This window comes from Arachis hypogaea, chromosome 14 (genome assembly GCF_003086295.3).
Source record: "Arachis hypogaea cultivar Tifrunner chromosome 14, arahy.Tifrunner.gnm2.J5K5, whole genome shotgun sequence".
In the NCBI taxonomy this organism is placed as follows: Eukaryota; Viridiplantae; Streptophyta; class Magnoliopsida; order Fabales; family Fabaceae; genus Arachis; species Arachis hypogaea.
The window spans coordinates 2527668-2545586 of record NC_092049.1 but is presented as its reverse complement, the minus strand read 5'-3'; the positions used below and the strand labels follow the sequence as shown (position 1 = coordinate 2545586).

General features: G+C 29.7%; 1 protein-coding gene across 1 annotated transcript; it reads right to left on the bottom strand.

The window, feature by feature from the left end:
• Nucleotides 1-9492: 9492 nt before the first annotated feature.
• LOC112740942 (xyloglucan endotransglucosylase/hydrolase 2) lies at nucleotides 9493-12295 on the bottom strand. Its single transcript, XM_025789674.3, has 3 exons — nucleotides 11842-12295; nucleotides 10201-10394; nucleotides 9493-10088 (listed from the first exon to the last, which is right to left on the bottom strand). Exons 1-3 carry the CDS (start codon nucleotides 12109-12111, stop codon nucleotides 9695-9697), a joined length of 858 nt encoding a protein of 285 aa, XP_025645459.1. The 5' UTR covers nucleotides 12112-12295; the 3' UTR covers nucleotides 9493-9694.
• Between the last annotated feature and the right edge of the window lie 5624 nt (nucleotides 12296-17919).

Here is a 17919-nt window from a genome sequence, read left to right as displayed (position 1 = left end):
TTATATTAATTAAATTATTGATGACAAATTCTATCATGATGAAAATTCTTTTTCTAGTATATCTATTATGCTTATTTTAACTATTTTATCAAATACAATTAGTAATCGTTTTATTTATTAATAGTTACTTTTATTTTAATTCGTCAAACAGTGTTAGAGTAGTCTTTAGAAAATTCTTTTTTAAAACCAATTTTAATAAATTACTTATAAAACGTAAAAATTTTACAAAATCGAACACGAAGCAATCACATTACATAAATACAAAGAGTATTAGTTATTTAAGTAGAAATACATAAAAGAAAATCAAAATGCCCTCATATAATATATATATACATATATATAAACTAGATTTATATTTGTAATTAATTATTCATATTTATAGTCATATTTAATAATATAATTAAATTATATTCACATTTATAATTAAAATATGCATAAACATATAAAAATATACTAATAACTAATATTTAGTATTTAATTAAAAGTTTGATTATCCTACATTAAAATTTTCATTACTCTAGTAAAAGAAATTTAATTATTCTACTGAAAAAATCAATTATTTGATAGTTAGTTATGGTATTACGAGATTAAAAAATAAATTAAGTGGTTAATTTTTGTCATTTATAAAGCATTTTGTATTATTTGTGGAGGAGATAAAAATAGTTATTTTCAACTTTTAATACATTAAAAATAAGATTTACTTTTGATATATTTGATCATTCTTAACTTTAAACTTGTTTTGGGAGGAATTTGTTTGGATTGTGAGTCTTATAGATTCATCCTTTTGGTTTTTTCCATAGATGCAATAAAGATATGTTGAAAGTAAAGTGGGTATTATTGATATCTTTAATATTAATCTATGTCTACAAAATGTTCATTAGGTTTAACATGGCAATTTCTTAAGTTTGCTATGTATTTACTCAATGATGCAGTGATGAAAATTTTGGCCTACTTCCATGATATTGACACGGATGTAGATTTGGAATAAAGGTTGGGAGTTCCCTCATCTTTCATCTATTTGGCCAAGAGAGGACATAATTACCCTCTTAAAAGGATGATGACTAAATATGAATTAGGTTTGGTTATGGAAGATTTGTATTTCTAAAAAAATTATTATATCTATAGTTGGTTTTTTATGATGCATTATCTACATGACTACATCCAAGTTTCATTTCATTGGAATTTATCAATTGATGCAACTTATTATTTTTATTGTCTCTAAGACTGCATTATTTGTTTATAGAGACAGAAATAGGACACTGAGATAGAAATATGGAGACACAAAATTATGTTTAACAGAAAAGATATAGACAGAGACAATATGTTCAGAGATACTGAATTAATGTATTTTGTGTCCATACTGATAAGAAGGACACAGAAATACTAACAAGGACAAAACTTATTTTTTATTTTTTTATTATTCTTATTAATTTTTTATAATTATATTTTTTATTATTATATTTTTCGCCTCAAATTTTTTGAATGAAAAAAAAAAGAGAATAAATTAAATTTTCATAATTTATTTTAATTTATCACTAAATAAAATTTTATTATTATATTCTTTATATCTTGTTCTCAATGTCTTATCTTACCTTGTTCTCAGAAACAAATACAACTTAAAAGAATGAATTTCTATCTCATTGTTTAAGAGATTATATTCGCATTTGAGTAGTATGTGAGCTTTTGTTTTTACAAATCAGAAAATTGTCTAATTTATTATAATAAAGAATTAAATTTATTATGGTATTGAGAGAGGATAGTTTTTTTTTTTTGGTTGCAGCAGAACGACGAATCTAGTTGAAGAGAAATAAGATAGTTTTTATGAGTTTAGAACTCTTGGATATTACTTGAAACTCAATTATAATAGTAGTATTTTTATTGAAAAAAAAAGAAGACTGATTTTGATTGTGTCATCTAAAAAGACTCGAAATGCTAGTTGTGAGATTGCTTAAGAAATGTACATAGGATTAGTGTGTTAAGAACAGAGTTATGTGTGATTTAAAAAGGTTTAGTAATAATTTGGGAGTTTGGTTATAGAAAAATAGTTGGAAACAACCACAAGAATTTTGTATCTTTAAATTTTTTAAAGATGATATGCAACTAAATAGAAGAATTTTACTTCAAACACTTCATTAGAAGTTAAAACTAGTGTATTTTTTTAGTGACAAGTTAAAACTAGTGTATGTAAGTGCTAAACATATTTTTTCGTCATTCTTTTTTAAATAAATTTTTATTTATTTCTGTATAAAATTTAAAAAATATAAAAATTCATTTAAGGATGATTAATGGGTGTTCTTTTGACAATTTTTTATTTACGATTTATTTGGTATTTGTACTTAATTAATTATGAAAAAGATATTAGTCGCATACTTTAATGAAATTGATCATTTATTTTGATATAATTTAGAAATAACAAAAGTAAATTATCAACGACAATTTTGTTTGCTTGAATACATGATGTCAAATTAGTTGACATAAGATAGGAATTATTCTTTTATAAATTACACTAAATTACTAACATAGCAGAAGAAGAAAAAAAAAAGAGAAAGCAGGATGGATAATGATAGTAGTGGAAGTGAGTAAGAGGTGGAAGAAGGCCCACCAACAGAATAATGACTAATGAGCAGAGAAAACAAAGAGGATAAGCGCTGGATTTGAATTGGATTTAGGTGACAAGCAGAAGAAAGAGAAAAACGAATATGAGTAATATTAGGTTATTTTTTTATAAAATGGATTATTTGGTGTAATTATAGGTGGGTGAATTTTGTAGGTGGAGAATCAACACGTAAGATGCGTGTTGGATACGTGTTATTACTCTCGCAATACGCAGGATATATATTGGATAAGTATTATCATCTTAACAATACGTAGGGTGCGTGTTGGACACTTGTCAACATTCTAGCAACACGCAGGATGTGTGTTAAACACTCTTTTTTATACCTTGATAATATTGTAATATACTTTAAATATCAATATTTCAATAAAACACCATTTTTACTTCATATTAAAAATAATTTTTGGTAATATTACGCATTTAAATTTTTTTATGCATTAAGTTTAATTAAGTTAAAAAATAGATAAAAATTTAAGTGCAATTGATTTTACGTTATTAAACTACTCTTCTACTTTAGCTCATGACAATAATAAAGAAGTCTCGTGACCCACAAATTCAACCCAACAGAATACATAAATTCAATTACAATTTTAGTCTTTATTATCTTAGCTTATCTTTTCTTTATCTTATCTTATCTTTATTTGTTTTTATCTTTCTTAAGTCAATGCTCTATATATATTTAGTTTTACCTTCATAATTTATAATTTAATTCAATTAATTAACAATCAATAAAATTTCTTCATCTATTCTTTTTCTATTCTTTCACAATTTTATCATGGTATCAGAGCTTTGGTATATCTTTTTTAAAGAGGATACATAAGCTATCATTTTTTCAGTGAGAAATCACCTTTTTTTTTTCAAAATCCAATGATAATAAAAACTAAAATTGTAATTGAATTTATGTATTCTGTTGGACTGAATTTACGGATCACAAGATTTCTTTATTGTTGTCATGAGTTAAAGTGGAAGAGTAGTTTAAAATGCGTGAAGCTAATAATTAAAAATTTATTCAAATCAATTAAATTATTTAACAATTTTTAATTATCAACTTCATATGAAATTGACTGAATCTAAATTTTTATCCAAAAAATAAATTTTAAAATAATATATATTAATCATAACTAATTTTTATTATATTTAACTAATTTTATTAAATTTAATTAAAAAAATTAAATATACAGTATTATTCTTTAATTTAGAGAAAGTGTGACCCACAGGAATGCCAACTGTATCCTACTGGATTTTCGCGTAGAAATGCTATCTGATCTGACCATCTCACTGTCCCTGTCTTTGTCTCGAGAGAAAGAGAAGCCGAAGGTTATTCTTGTGTTCAACGACTAAATAAGAGTTAAGTCATACTTTATGAAATTGGACATGTGTTTTAAAATAGTTTATAATAAATATTATTTTAGTTATATTAATTATGTTGTGAAATTGTTAACAAATTATAACTTAAATGATAGTCTTTTTATACATATTTAAAAATTGTAGATTTGAATTTTATTTCTAATTTAAAAAAAATATGTTGTGAAATTAACAAAAATGTATTACATATATTTTAAGAATTTAAATATTTTAAGATGAGAATATTAATAAAATAAATATTTTAATTATTATTAAATTTATAATTTTTATTTAAAAATAATTAATTTTTATTTTATTATTTTATTAATTTTCTCATTTTAAAGAAATTTAATCATTTTTAAAGGTATAATAATTCGTTTGATGAAAAAAGCTTAATGGACTAACAAAATATATTTTTCTTAATGTCAATAATTTAGTGAATACAATTAAAATCTTAAAACTATTTGCGTGCATATAATTAATTTAAAGAACTAATTTAAAACTTAACTCATTACGATTTTGTCACATTCACAATTCTACTCGGAGGAACGTGATTCACGGAAATATTTTTATATTGTTATTTTTTTGTTCAAAATCCTTTTTTCGAATTTAATACAAACTTTTTGAGTCACCACAAAAAAAATACAAACTTTTTGAGAATGTAAAATATTTCATTAATCAAATGTTCAGATAGACTAGCCGTGTATTTGCAAAGCATTTATTGCAGTGAGTATGAATTGATATTTGAAAACAAATATTTACTTTTTTTAAAAAAAAGATATTATCTTATTAAAAAATTAATTTTACGTTTAAATAAAAATATGAGAAGTCTTTTTAATAGATTATTCATTAAATTTTTTTAACTTTTTATAAAATAACACATTATTTGTTTAAAATAAATAAAATTTTATATTTTTAATAAAAATATTTTTTAAACATATCACATTTAAACACCTTTTATAATTATGTGATTTTTTAATAAAAAATATTTTTTTAAAAAAAATAAAAATAAAATAGAATAAACAAGTAATGCACTTAGAGACCTCAACCTTTAAATTGGACAAAGATCGTTGAGTAACATTAAAGGGAGTTTCTTCAAACTACTTCAGTTAGCATACTTTTGCTGTTCTTATCCCACCCCGAACTAATACTTGAAAATGGTGCTTTACAAAAATATCATCTATACTTATAAAATTATTTTAAAAGATGTGTTTCTCACAAAATGCTACTGCGTGCATCAAAACCTTGTTCATAGATACCCCTAGTTTAGAAGTCTTACATTTTTTAGGCTTCGGCTCGAGAAAAAGAGGCGAGAGGGGAACCATTTGATTACCAGAACCAGAAAAAGTAGAAGTCAGGTCAGGAGTAACCTTAACAGATGTCGAAGCACTTGAACCCGACTTAGAAGGAGAAATGAGGTCGCCTATTTCACCGACCTCTTTCAATCATATATTTCGGGCAGCAACATTCTTTTTAGCTGTACGAAGAATTTTCATGGCGGCCGACTTTCCAGTTATCTTTTCTGCACGACACTAAAATTGGATTACATTGGTCAACAAAACAATCAATAAAATTATATCTATAATCAGACACCCTCAACAGATCGGATTATAAAGAAGTAATTTTTGAAATCATGAAAAGAATCATAAAAAATGGCAAAAACCTTTCTCTCTTGAACAGCTCGGAAGGAGACCTAGCTTTGCTTCTTAGAGCTAAGAGGTTTGGTAAGTAAAAAAAAGTAAAAGAAAACTTTAAGAGAATGAGGGATGTCGAGTTCACGACAGAAGAGTTGATAAATTTTCAGAAAACTCCAAGAGTTAGGATGAAGTTGGGAAGGGACAACTTTACATAGCCTAAGGACTTCGGAATCAAAGTCGGTAAAAAGAAGGCGAACTCCCAACCTTGTAAAAAAACACTCATACATGTATATAAAATGGTGCTCCGACTTGTCAAGTCAGGGAAAGCAAACACTCTTTTCGGGATCAGCAACTATGATTTTATACTTCCTCTCATCCTCCCGACTTAAACATAACCTATGATGCCTACAAAAGGTCTCGGCATACTCGTTATCAATAACAGGAACGGCAGAAAGAACGAATATATTTACCCAAGTCAAGTCGAACGGGACTTTAAATGACATGTTGAGAATTACTAAACTAGACATAAAAACTATACCTACAATATAACAAAAAGAAAAGTCATCACTACAAGTCGGCAGGCCAGGCAAAACAACATAAACCTTCAGACACAGTCGCAAGAGGTCGGGTCGTATTCAACAACACAAAAGAATGTTATAGTTCTTACAACCTCTCGTATGCAAAACAAATATACCACATTATTAAATATGGAAATGGTGTCATCTTCAACAGATAAAATGGCACCATTTGAAAACAACACAATGTGAAACCCCACACTTAGATTTACAGCGGCAACAACCACTAAAGTTCAAGAAAGAAGCAAATTTTCAAACTTGATTTTCGAACATAATGCATAATCATCAAACAAACAAAGAATTATCGTCAAAATAACAAAATAAATTCAAAACAGAAGCACATTACCCAAAACACAGAAACAGAGAAAGAAATTCAAAGAGTTAAAACACCAACCTTGATAGAATGTGAAGCAGAAAAAGGGCACTTAAACAGAAAGATACGGACAATCCAAGAATCTCTAACAAACGAAGAAAAATTTCTAAACACATTCAAAGAGACGAAATCTTGAAACGTAAAAGAAGTTATGAAGAATTTTTGAGAGAGAACGTAGAGTAACGTGCAAAGACTATGAAAAGACGTGACGCTTCAAAATTTTACAAAAACACGTCGAGTCTTCGACTTAGTCCCTAAAACGCAGCATACCCAACATGATGTACTAAGCACACAAGGAAACAACATGATCTACAAATGTTCGAGTTCGACCTCATAAAGTTCAGACTTAAGTAGGGATACTGTTCATACTCTAAACCAAAAACATAGCCAGACCCAAAATAAACAAAGGTCCATTTAAGAGACCTGATCTCATCTACACCTACCCGATCTCATAGAGATCGGACTCAATAGCTCTACTTATCTAAATAAGTAACTAACTCCTAAAATATTTCTTACTCACCTAGAAAAGGGATCTCAACAACCTCCTAAGATAAAAGGAACGGTCATCCACCATTAAAGGTGGAACTACTCTATAAAGGTGGTTATCTCTTCTATTATAAATACACTGATTATCTCAAGTATATTCAGAACCCAATCTACTAAAAAACTTATTTAAAATCCTTGCTAACTTATGCATTGGAATTCTTTGTAAGTACCATCCTTCATCTCCTCACGAGAAACTCAAACGTCAGCAGCTCGACACCAACAAAAGTCAGACGCTATCCAAAAAAAATTTAGATCTTATGTTTAGATCTAGAAACAATCCAGTTTCAAATAACTTTCGGAACAACAACAATAATTTTAGAGCGTTGCTATTTTATTAACAAAATACGTAATTGATAACTGTTAACTACAAATACGTAGTGTTTTTTGCTTGCTGTTTTACCGAATTACCCTTAATGTATTTTTTCTTTTCTCACGCCTATTTCGTTCGATGTTGACTTGTTTTTCCCCTAAAGACATATTTCGTATTAAATTATTTTTTCATAAAACATAACTTCTGTCCATTTTGATTTCGCTCCAAAAATATATTCTTCTTTTTTTCTACAAAATATAAAGCTTCTTTAAATACCGTTTATCCTCTTTAAGGCTGCAACGAAATCGCACTATAATAATTGACTTCTCCAATCATTAGGTTATTGCTATCATTGAGGTATGTCATAATCTCTAATCAATATCAAAGCTTTCTAAAAATCTTCACTACTTTTTTTCTTGCTCCACGTAATAAATTGTATTCTCAATTCTCAATTTAATTTATGAACAACATATTCTATATTAATATAATTCGTTATCTTATGACTTTTGCACTTTGCTAATAAATTATAAGGTTAAGTTTAATTTTGGTCTTTAACGTAGGGGTTAAAAATTTATTTCGTTCTCAACTTTTTTTTTGTTACAAAATGGTCCTCAAAGTTTCAATTTGTTTTAAAACCGTCCGTCGAACGAAAATACCCCTCCCTCTCCTCTTCTTCCTCAACACCCATCTTCTTCCTCAATATTAACCAGAAGTAGATGCACAAACTCAGAAGAACAACAATAGATCTAAGCAGCATCAAAATTCCAAATTCAAGCCAAATCAGAACCAGAAATTCACCTAATCAACATAGCATGACATTGCAGCAACATCAACATATCCAAAACCCATATCATCAATAGACAAACTCAATATTCCACAAACAAAAAAATTCCACAACAAAAATCAGAATAAGAAATTCCACAACAAAAATCAGATATTCCAAATCATAATATATTCCACAACAAATTTCACAACAAATTTAGATTATGCAAGACAAATAAGAAATTCAGTTCACAAAGAAGGGAAGAAGAAGGAGGAGCAGTGATGAGCGGCGAGGAGAGCAGCAAGGAGAGCGGCGAGTAAGAAAGAACAACAACGAGCGGTGAGGGGAGAGGACCGGCGGCAGTGGCGGCAGCTGCGGCAGTGGAGGACGCAAATCCTTCAGCTCGCGCATCCCTCTCTCCCTTCAGGGTTAGCGACGGTGGCTCAACGGCAGCGACGAACCCAGTACGACGGCGGCTCCCTCCTCCCCCCCCCCTTTCCCCTTTCCCCTTCCCCCTTCCCCCTTGTGATCCCTTCCCCTTCCCCTTTCCTCTTTCCTCTTCCCCCGCCCCTGATTCCTTCTCCCATGTAACCCTTTTTCTTTTTCTTTTTTTTTTTAAAACAAAAAATTAAAATCCAGCTAAACAAAGCCAGAATCAAATCAAGGGGTTGGAGGGATGATAACAGGCAGTGGTGGCTCTGATTCCTTCTGCGACAGGGACTGAGAGAGGGAAAGCAGGGAGGTTCGCTGGCAGTGGTGAAACAGAGGAGGCTCCACGTTGCTGCGTGGTGGTGAAGCAGGGGAGGCTCCACGTTGCTGCGCCATGGTGAAGCAGGAGAGGTTCGCCGGCAGTGAACTCTGGTTCGAGGAGATCCGAGACAGGAAAGAAGAGAAGGAGGGGAGAGGGTCGCGGTTGATTTGGACAGGAAAGAGGCAGCGGCGACGACGGCGGGATTGCGGCGGCGGGACGGCGGCTTCCCTTCCCCCTTCTTCCCTTCCCTCGCCCCTCCCCGTTTCTCGCGCCCCCGCCCATTCTCTCTCTCCCATTCTTTCTGTATCCCTTTCTTTTTTTATTTATTTTGTTTTATAATTTTTTTAATGAGGGGTAATTTGGTAATAAAAAAATAAAATTGGTAAAAAGGATAATTTTAAAACAAACTGAAATTTTGGGGACTATTTTGTAGCAAAAAAAAAGTTGGGGACGAAACAAATTTTCGACCCCTACATTAGAGACCAAAATCAAACTTAACCCTAAATTATATTATTTTCTTATTATCCACAAACTAATTCTTTTTTAAAAGAATAACTTTTATTGATTATTAGATATAAGTTGTGAACTAAATTTACGTGTACTGATGATCAACTTCAACAAGAAATGCAAATTCTCTCGTACTCGTACTCTACTCGATAATAATAATAAAAAATAAATAAATAAATCCTTATTAACACAATATAAACTAAAAGAATGATAACACAGGCACACAGTAATACATATGTTGCCAAATTAAAGAACACCGAATCCATCTCTATGATCAAAACCTTCCGTGACTACACTCAGCAGGAATGCCTTGCGGGAAGCGTTTGGGATCGTTGCAGTAATTATAGACCATGAAGTACTTCTGAACCCATCTGAGTCTTCTTCTGCCATAGGCATCGAGCACGCTGTCTTCTCCGCTACCCTGTATCTCTGATGTTACAACATTGGAGAAGGCAGAAGTAGCGGAGAAGGCGGTGGCCTTGAAGTTGCGGTAATAGGCCGTAAAGGGTGCCTTGGACCAATCGGTTTTCACCAAACCTCCTCTTGTGGCCCAATCATCTGCGTTCCACAGACTCGAATAAATTCTCATTGGCTGGTTCTTTGGGAATGGAACACCAACTGATTCAGCATTCTTGAATACTCTTATTGGGATGTTATCAACCAAGAATCTGCACAAAATTAGTTAATGCACTACAATTAGAAAAAAAAATGGAACATAATAATAACAGAAGAGATTAATAATAATTGTAATAAATTAAAGGAGAGTAACGTTGTTCTTACGTGATGTGGTGGGGCTTCCAAATGATAGAATAAGTGTGGAAATTTGTTGTGGGATCAAACCAAAGATAGAACTGTTGCTCTCTGTTGCCCTTACCTTGACTGAACACATTCGTATGGAGAATGTATGGCTCACCACTCACGTTCCCTAGAAACTCAAAATCTATTTCATCATGTGTTGCTCCTTCTGACGACAACTGCACCATCAAATATTCTTCACATAAATAATTACAAAAATATTTGATAATTAAAGAAAATCAGTTATAAACAGTCATAATTTATCTTATTTAGCCTTCATTAATTATTACGACAATTAATAAATACTAAATAAAACAAGTTCTGACTGTTTTTTTTTTATAGTATTATCGAGTAATTAAATATTTAAGAATGATCATTTTAATCATAAAAAATGTGCATTAAGCCATTAATTACTCAGCATGATGAGATATAATATATAATTTATTCATATTTCTTCATTATATAGTTGAATTCTTCCTCATTAAAACTGAGACAAAAGAAAAAAAAATTATGCAAAAATCAAATAAATTTAAAAAGAGATTATTGACTATACATGTAAACATGTTTAAAATCACTTTAATATTTTAATTAAAAAAACTTATTATTTGCAAATTAAAATCAGAGATGACGTCGAAATATTTTAAATTTTAAAAATTCTAAGAAAAAAAGGTTAATAAGTGATGGTAGTGCGAGTATAATTAATTATTATATCTAATGAAGACTGGCCTTTTTAGTGTGAAAATAACATTATTGAGTGTAAGTAAAAATAAAGATTAGTTATTTATGTATAACCTGCTAAGGTGGAAACTAAAAAGGAATAGCTTTAAAAAAGTAAAATTATGTAGTATAACTTGTTTACGTGGGTGTGCTACAATTCCCGTGAACGTGAACTTGCATTTGAATTTCAAAATTGATGCCTAAAGTTTACAACCATTTCAATTAAAAAGAGTATGAAAGCATCCATGCTAGTATTTCACGAGGAACAATCACTGTTAAAATATTCTTTTGGAAAACAAAATATTAGCAAATTAAAGTGGACAAGAAAAGTATCAAATCAGAAAAGATGCATTAAAATTTATAATTTAAAATAAAAATTATAATTAAAAAAATAACTAATATTAAATTAAAAAAATTATTAATTGAATTTATAGTATTACCACCTACGTTTAAGAAGATTTGTAGTTAAAACAAACACTTATTTAGTTCTAAAATATTGTTTATATAGTAAAATCAATAACTAAAATCAGCAATTATATTTATGGATTTAATTACTATGCTGGTCCTTATAGTGTAGTTTAATTTATTTTTAATATGTATTTTATATTATGGTTAATTTTACTAACTGAATTTAAAAAATTATAGTTCAAATGACATAATCTCTCTATATTTATCTAAAAATTGCGAGTTCGAATCTCACTCTTAATTTTAGGAAAAAAAAAATGTGGAAACTCAGGTGCAATAGACTTCACATGAGGTTGATACTTGAGAGCCGTCAGATAATTTTACTGATTTGACTAAATTTTCATCTAACGACTCTCAGATATCAACTTCATGTTGAATTCGACTTCACCTGAGTTTTCACAAAAAAAAAACAGGAGTGTAATGAATTAAGCAGATAGAGCATACATAATAAGCAGTAACAGTGCCAGCGGAATTGCCAGAAACAAGTTTGAGTTGCATGTCAATTCTGCCAAACATGTACTCTTTCTTGGATCGGAAGCCAGAGCCAGACACTTTATCCAGCGAAAGAGACAGAAGCTGCCCTCCATTGAATATTTTTGCACGGTTTTCTCCCCATGTTAGATCAAAATCGTCGTAGAAGTTAGCGCTGCACGTACCCACCATGGTGGTAACCACCACCACAACCCCAACCACTAGCAGGTTAAACCCACCCATTTTGAACGCAACAGGAAGAAGAGAATAGGGAATAATGTATGTGAATTTTTGCTCTTGTGATAATAATGATGTGATGTGTTAGAAATGAAGAGGTGCATGTTATATATATAAGTGCATGATAGAAAGATAGAGGGTAATTTGGGAAATGAATGAATAATAAGAATTTTGGAATAATTATTAGACGCGTCAAGGAAAGTATAGGAAGGCTGGTGCCAGCTTATATTGCTTTGAAAGCTGGAAGCGTTTTGTTTGAACGTTGGTTATTGTATCTACAGAACTCCGCAGTTAAGCGTGCTTGAGCGAAAGTAGTACTAGGACGGAGACTTCGTGGAAAGTCCTCGTGTTGCACATTTTTTTTTTACGTCGTGCCGACCCTCTTTCTTTAAATGACGCTATTTCGAATAGGACACCTAAAGACGAGCTACAATAGCCTCATCGTGAACTGGCTCCAAATTATAAATATATAGAGTAGGTTGTGGTTTTATTCGTTTTGGGTTTATGCTTCGCATGGAAATGATGGAATATAATGCCATGTATATATATATGATATATACAATCATACCATGTTTTTTTTTTTTTATAAAGAAAACAACTACCAAATCATTTATTCATATATAATGTATATTAAAAATAAATTAAATAATATATATTTAATTATATGTAAATACATATGACTAATTTATATGAACTAATTTTGTACGTACATGTAATATAATAATATACTATAATGATTGCTGTGTCTAAGGAATGGTATGCATGGATAGATGTAGCTAGACCTTTTAGCTTTTAGAGAAGAGGAGGATTCTTCGGTGATATGTTTGGTGGAAGGATACAAATTTTTATAAATAAATAATGTATATAATTTTGTACATTAATATTTTTAAGTCATATATATTTTATTAATTATATATAAAAATATATTATTTATTTAGTTTTAATATATATTTTATATAAATAATTGATTTAGTGATTCATCACTATAAAAAAAATGCTGAATATCGTCGGATTTATTGTTAGATTTAGTGTTGGTTTTACCGGCAGATTTACCAGCAGTTTAGGTGTCAAATTCGTTAGGTCAAATCATTATTACTGGCGGATTTCTATTTTTGACGGTAAATTCGCCGGTAATAATTGGAGAAAAAACGAAAAAAATAGGCGCAAAATTTAGCGTCAGATTTACCTGTGGATTTTTCTGCTGGTAAACTCAATTAGTGGAACACTGCATTTTGGTGACCTGCAATGTGTTATCGTCGGATTTATCTGCCGATAAATCCGACGACAGACTTGCCCTAAATTCAAAATGTGAACCTTCTCCCCTTATTTTTGAAACACACACTCTCTCTCTAACCTTTTTCTCTTCTCTCTCAACCTCCGGCAGTCCCTGCGATTATCCTTTGTCAGCGCCGGTCACCTGCATTCTTCTCCAAAGACGTTGTGGACTTGCCTTAATCCTGTTTCGTTGCCTGAAACGGAGCTTCTCCCTCTGTCTCTATCGCTGTTGGTGCCGCTATCATTGCTGCACCTTCTGTTGCCAGAACTGGGTCTCTCCTCCATTCTCTAGGTAGGTTACCCTCATCCCTCTCCCTATTTCATCCTCTTTTTACTTCATTTGAAATAAAAAAATCCTAATCCCTTTTTGAACCCTAACCCCAACCCCGTTTTTACTTTCTTCAGTTGGTTCTGTTTTGTTAATACGTGTTTATATTTTTTTATTATTATCATAATAAATTTTATCTTAGTGTTCTTATTCATTGATATAAAATTATTCTAAGTAAGCTGTTTATGTTGTAATTTTTTAGGCAGCTCATCATCCTAATATTAATTATGTTGTTGAGTTGTTTAGACAAAGTAATTTTTTGTCACTTTTATTAACTATTTGCTTATTAGATTATTTTAATTTAATTTTTTGTTAAGTTCTTTTGGCCTGTTTCTAAATATCGTCTAGGTATTGTTGAATTGAATATTGAACCATATGTTGAATATGAAGGTACTGACGAGTTATAATATGTTTAGGTAAATGATATATAATAATATTGAATATGTTAGATTTTTTTAGTTCAATTGAGAATTGAAGTTTTGGATATAGAAAGATATATGAATGGTTTTTTATTGTTATTGAATTATGTCATTTATGTGAAAAAAATTAAATTGATATTATTTTACTGATGGAGTTAAATAAATTGTTGATAATTTATTTTTTTTCATACTGTTTAAAAAAAAAGTTCAGATTACTTTAATTTAGAATTCAAGAAATAAAAATTCACCTATTTTAGACCAAAAAAAATGAATGAATCGACAAATGTGAGCTTGCTGCTTTCTTTTTGTTTTTTAATTGATATAAGTTACTGTTGTTGCTACAGTGATTAACATTAAGCATCAATTTGTTCCATATTTGCAGGTGGTCACCATTGAATTTTAAAATACGACTTGATTAGTGACTCACTCATTCGCAGAAGAGCAATTGCCTATGAATAATAATATTATATCACAAAATTAGTAAATAGGATAAAGAACGAATTATATATATATATATATATATATATATATATATATATATATATATATATTCATGATACGTTATTTTAACCCTCTTACATATAGTTCATGCTATTATTTAATAGAGAGTGAGCTAATGAGAGAAATAAAATTTTGTTTGGTTAGAGAGAAATAAAATAAAAGTTCTTTCTTTTCTTTTTTATGTTAGAATACAAGTGTGATTTAATAATATTATTTAGGTGTTAAGATTGCCAAAAAAAAAATGTTATCATTTAAAGAAATATTACCATTTATTTTTTTTTAAAAATTTAAAATCTAAATTTATCGTCGAATTTATCGAGTAGAAATAAATCCAACGGTAACAAGTTCAAAAATTTTGCCAAATAAAAATTTATATCCGCTACTAAATCTGTCGGTAATTAACGACGGACGAAAAAATCCGCTAGTAAACAATTACCGACAAAATTTATATCTTTGAATTTATTATGCCGTTAAGTTTGACGATAAATATATTATCATCAGATTTTTTCCTAAATCCACCAATAAATTTGACAATATCCGATGACTTTTTACGGTGATTTTTTTTTTTACATCTAATGCAAAATCACGCATATGATGTGAAGGTTTTGTTTATAGTGGAGAAAATAGTAGCAAGATCTTAAAGAATTAGATGACAATATTCCATTCTAGTGACTCTGATTGATGTCGTACAAAGGGATTAAGCAAAGCATTGATCATTTTTGGTAAACCACATGACAACAGAGCCAATTGCAAATAATATTAGCGTAGAAAATGCGTAGTACCAGTTCTTCAACTTTGATACTATAATTGACGGAGGTAATTAGGACGAATGAGTTTGGTAAACATGTTGCCGCCATACGCGAGAGTAAGGGTGCTTGGTGAAAACGTTGAAACAAAGTCATCGTCCTATAAACATGCCAGTATGAATCAGTTGAATTATTTAATTAATTAATTATAACATGAAATAAAAAAAAGCAAGAGAAAAAAAATTATTGCTCGGATACTTATAAGGAGACGGACAATTCATCGATGAAAATGGAGTCAGAGTCTATAGCAGCTGTGGAGGAATTGGAGTTGTTATTGTACGGTCCTTTGAGGAACTTCCTGAGGTGTTATCATTTTCCTTAGCTTGTTGGAATTTAGAGAAGTCGACGAAAAAATCTTCTCTACTTTCATTGTTGTTTATGAACATGATATTCACTTTAATTTTTATTTTTATTTTTCTATTTTGTTTTTGTAATTTATGATTAATCTTAATGTTATTTTTAAACAATTTCTTTTGAAAAATTTTTAATTTATGGTATGAAAATATTGGATTTAGTAGTGATATTTGATTATTGTTATATTCTTTTTTTAATCTTCGGCAGCTATTATTAACAGGATTGAACGATATAAATTTATTAATTGGCCAATATAAATAATAATTGAGATAAGTTCATATGCTTAAAATTCATTTTTATAAAAAAATATAAATTATTACTAATTCCGTTATCTATCTTGACCCTTTAAATTCCAAAATATATTTTTATCACCCTAAAAAAACTCCCGATGTGAATTATGGATCCACCTAAGATGATTATCTGTGGCCTCGGTGTCACATATTTGAGTAGTCACTCAACTCTCTCAAGGATGATATATGCATGGGTCAACCGCATTTTGGTATATACTATGATATGAATTGGGAAAGAGATTATTATGAAAATAAATATGAGAGATTATTAGGTGGTGGATGCCAACTGGACGTGATATAGAAGCTAGGTACCTCAAATAAGAATAAAGGAGTTTACTTGTTAATGTGTCTACGTACCAAATCATGAGCATTTTGGATCCACTTAGATTATGCCGTGTGGCAGACAGGTTTCATATTTGAGATTAATCCAAACCCTCATAAGTCATAACTATGACACCGACACAGGTGTTTTTGTATTTTTAGACATTTAAATAAATATGTTTAAAATATTTTTTTAAAAATATTTTTAATTAAAATTATATATATATAATCGATTAAATCGTATTATTTCTATCATAATTAGATTGGACAAATTAATTTAGCTAAAAAATTAATGAATTAAATTTTAAATTGATCTAAATTAATATTTTGTTTATAAAAAATAATTATAATATCTTATTATAAAAATGACTAAAATATTCATATATATATATATATATTTATATTGAAAATCTGAAATTTTAATCCCATGACGGTACATAGAAAAGAGAAATATTAGGATTTAGGATTTTTAAAATTAACATATATATAATAAGAGTATTTTGTCATTTTATATAATAAAGATATTATAGTCATTTTTTATAAAAAAAATATTAATTTAGACTGATTTAAGATTTAGTTCATCGATTTTTTGGCCAAATTAATTTGTCTGATATAATTTTGATAAAAATAACACGGTTTAATCAGTTATATATATTGAATTTTAATTACTAAAAAATATCTTAAAAAAGGACGTTTTAAATATCTTTATTTGAGTGGTTCCTTTCTATTTAATTATGTTTAAAAAAAATAGAAAAAAAGTTGTCATCACATATTTTTTTTCAAATTGGGTTTGTGATAAATTGTCTTCTATGATGAGATAGTTCTTTTGGAAGGGTCAAGTTGATGGCAGAGATTTTTCTAGCTCTTGTTAATTGGAGGACCGTGATCACTTCAAAGAAATTTGGTGGCTTGGGTGTTAGAGATCTTGCATGTGTTAATATATCTTTACTTGGTAAATTGGTTTGGCAACTTTTTCATTGTCAGGACAAGCCTTGGGTTGCTCTATTGAGGGCAAAGTATCTAAGGAATGAGGGAGTTTTAGATGGCCCTGTCCCTTGCAACGATTTTTATGTTTGGAAGAGTATCTCAAAGGTTTTTGGTGCTCTTATGGATACACTTAATTAATCTTGTTGGTTTGACAATTGGAGTATTGAGGCCCAATTGCTAAAGATATCCCTTTTGTACATATATCTGACTCTGATTTAACTATTAAAGATGTTTGGAAAGATGGTCAATAGAATCTCTATGATGTTTTCTCTAACATTCCAGAAGATGTCAAACAGCGTTTGAATGCTTATAATCCGGATTTGAATGCTGGAGAGAGTTCGGGTTGATCGTGGGGTGTGGCATCTTCTAGACTCTATTCAGCTAGAAGTGAGTACAGTTGGCTAGTCAAAAGAAAGTTTGACTGGAATGAGCATGATAATTGATTGTGGGTATGGCGACTGCATATTTCTAAGAAGTACAAGTTCTTGATTTGGCTCAGTCTTCATAATGCTATTCCTACGACAGAGTTTCGT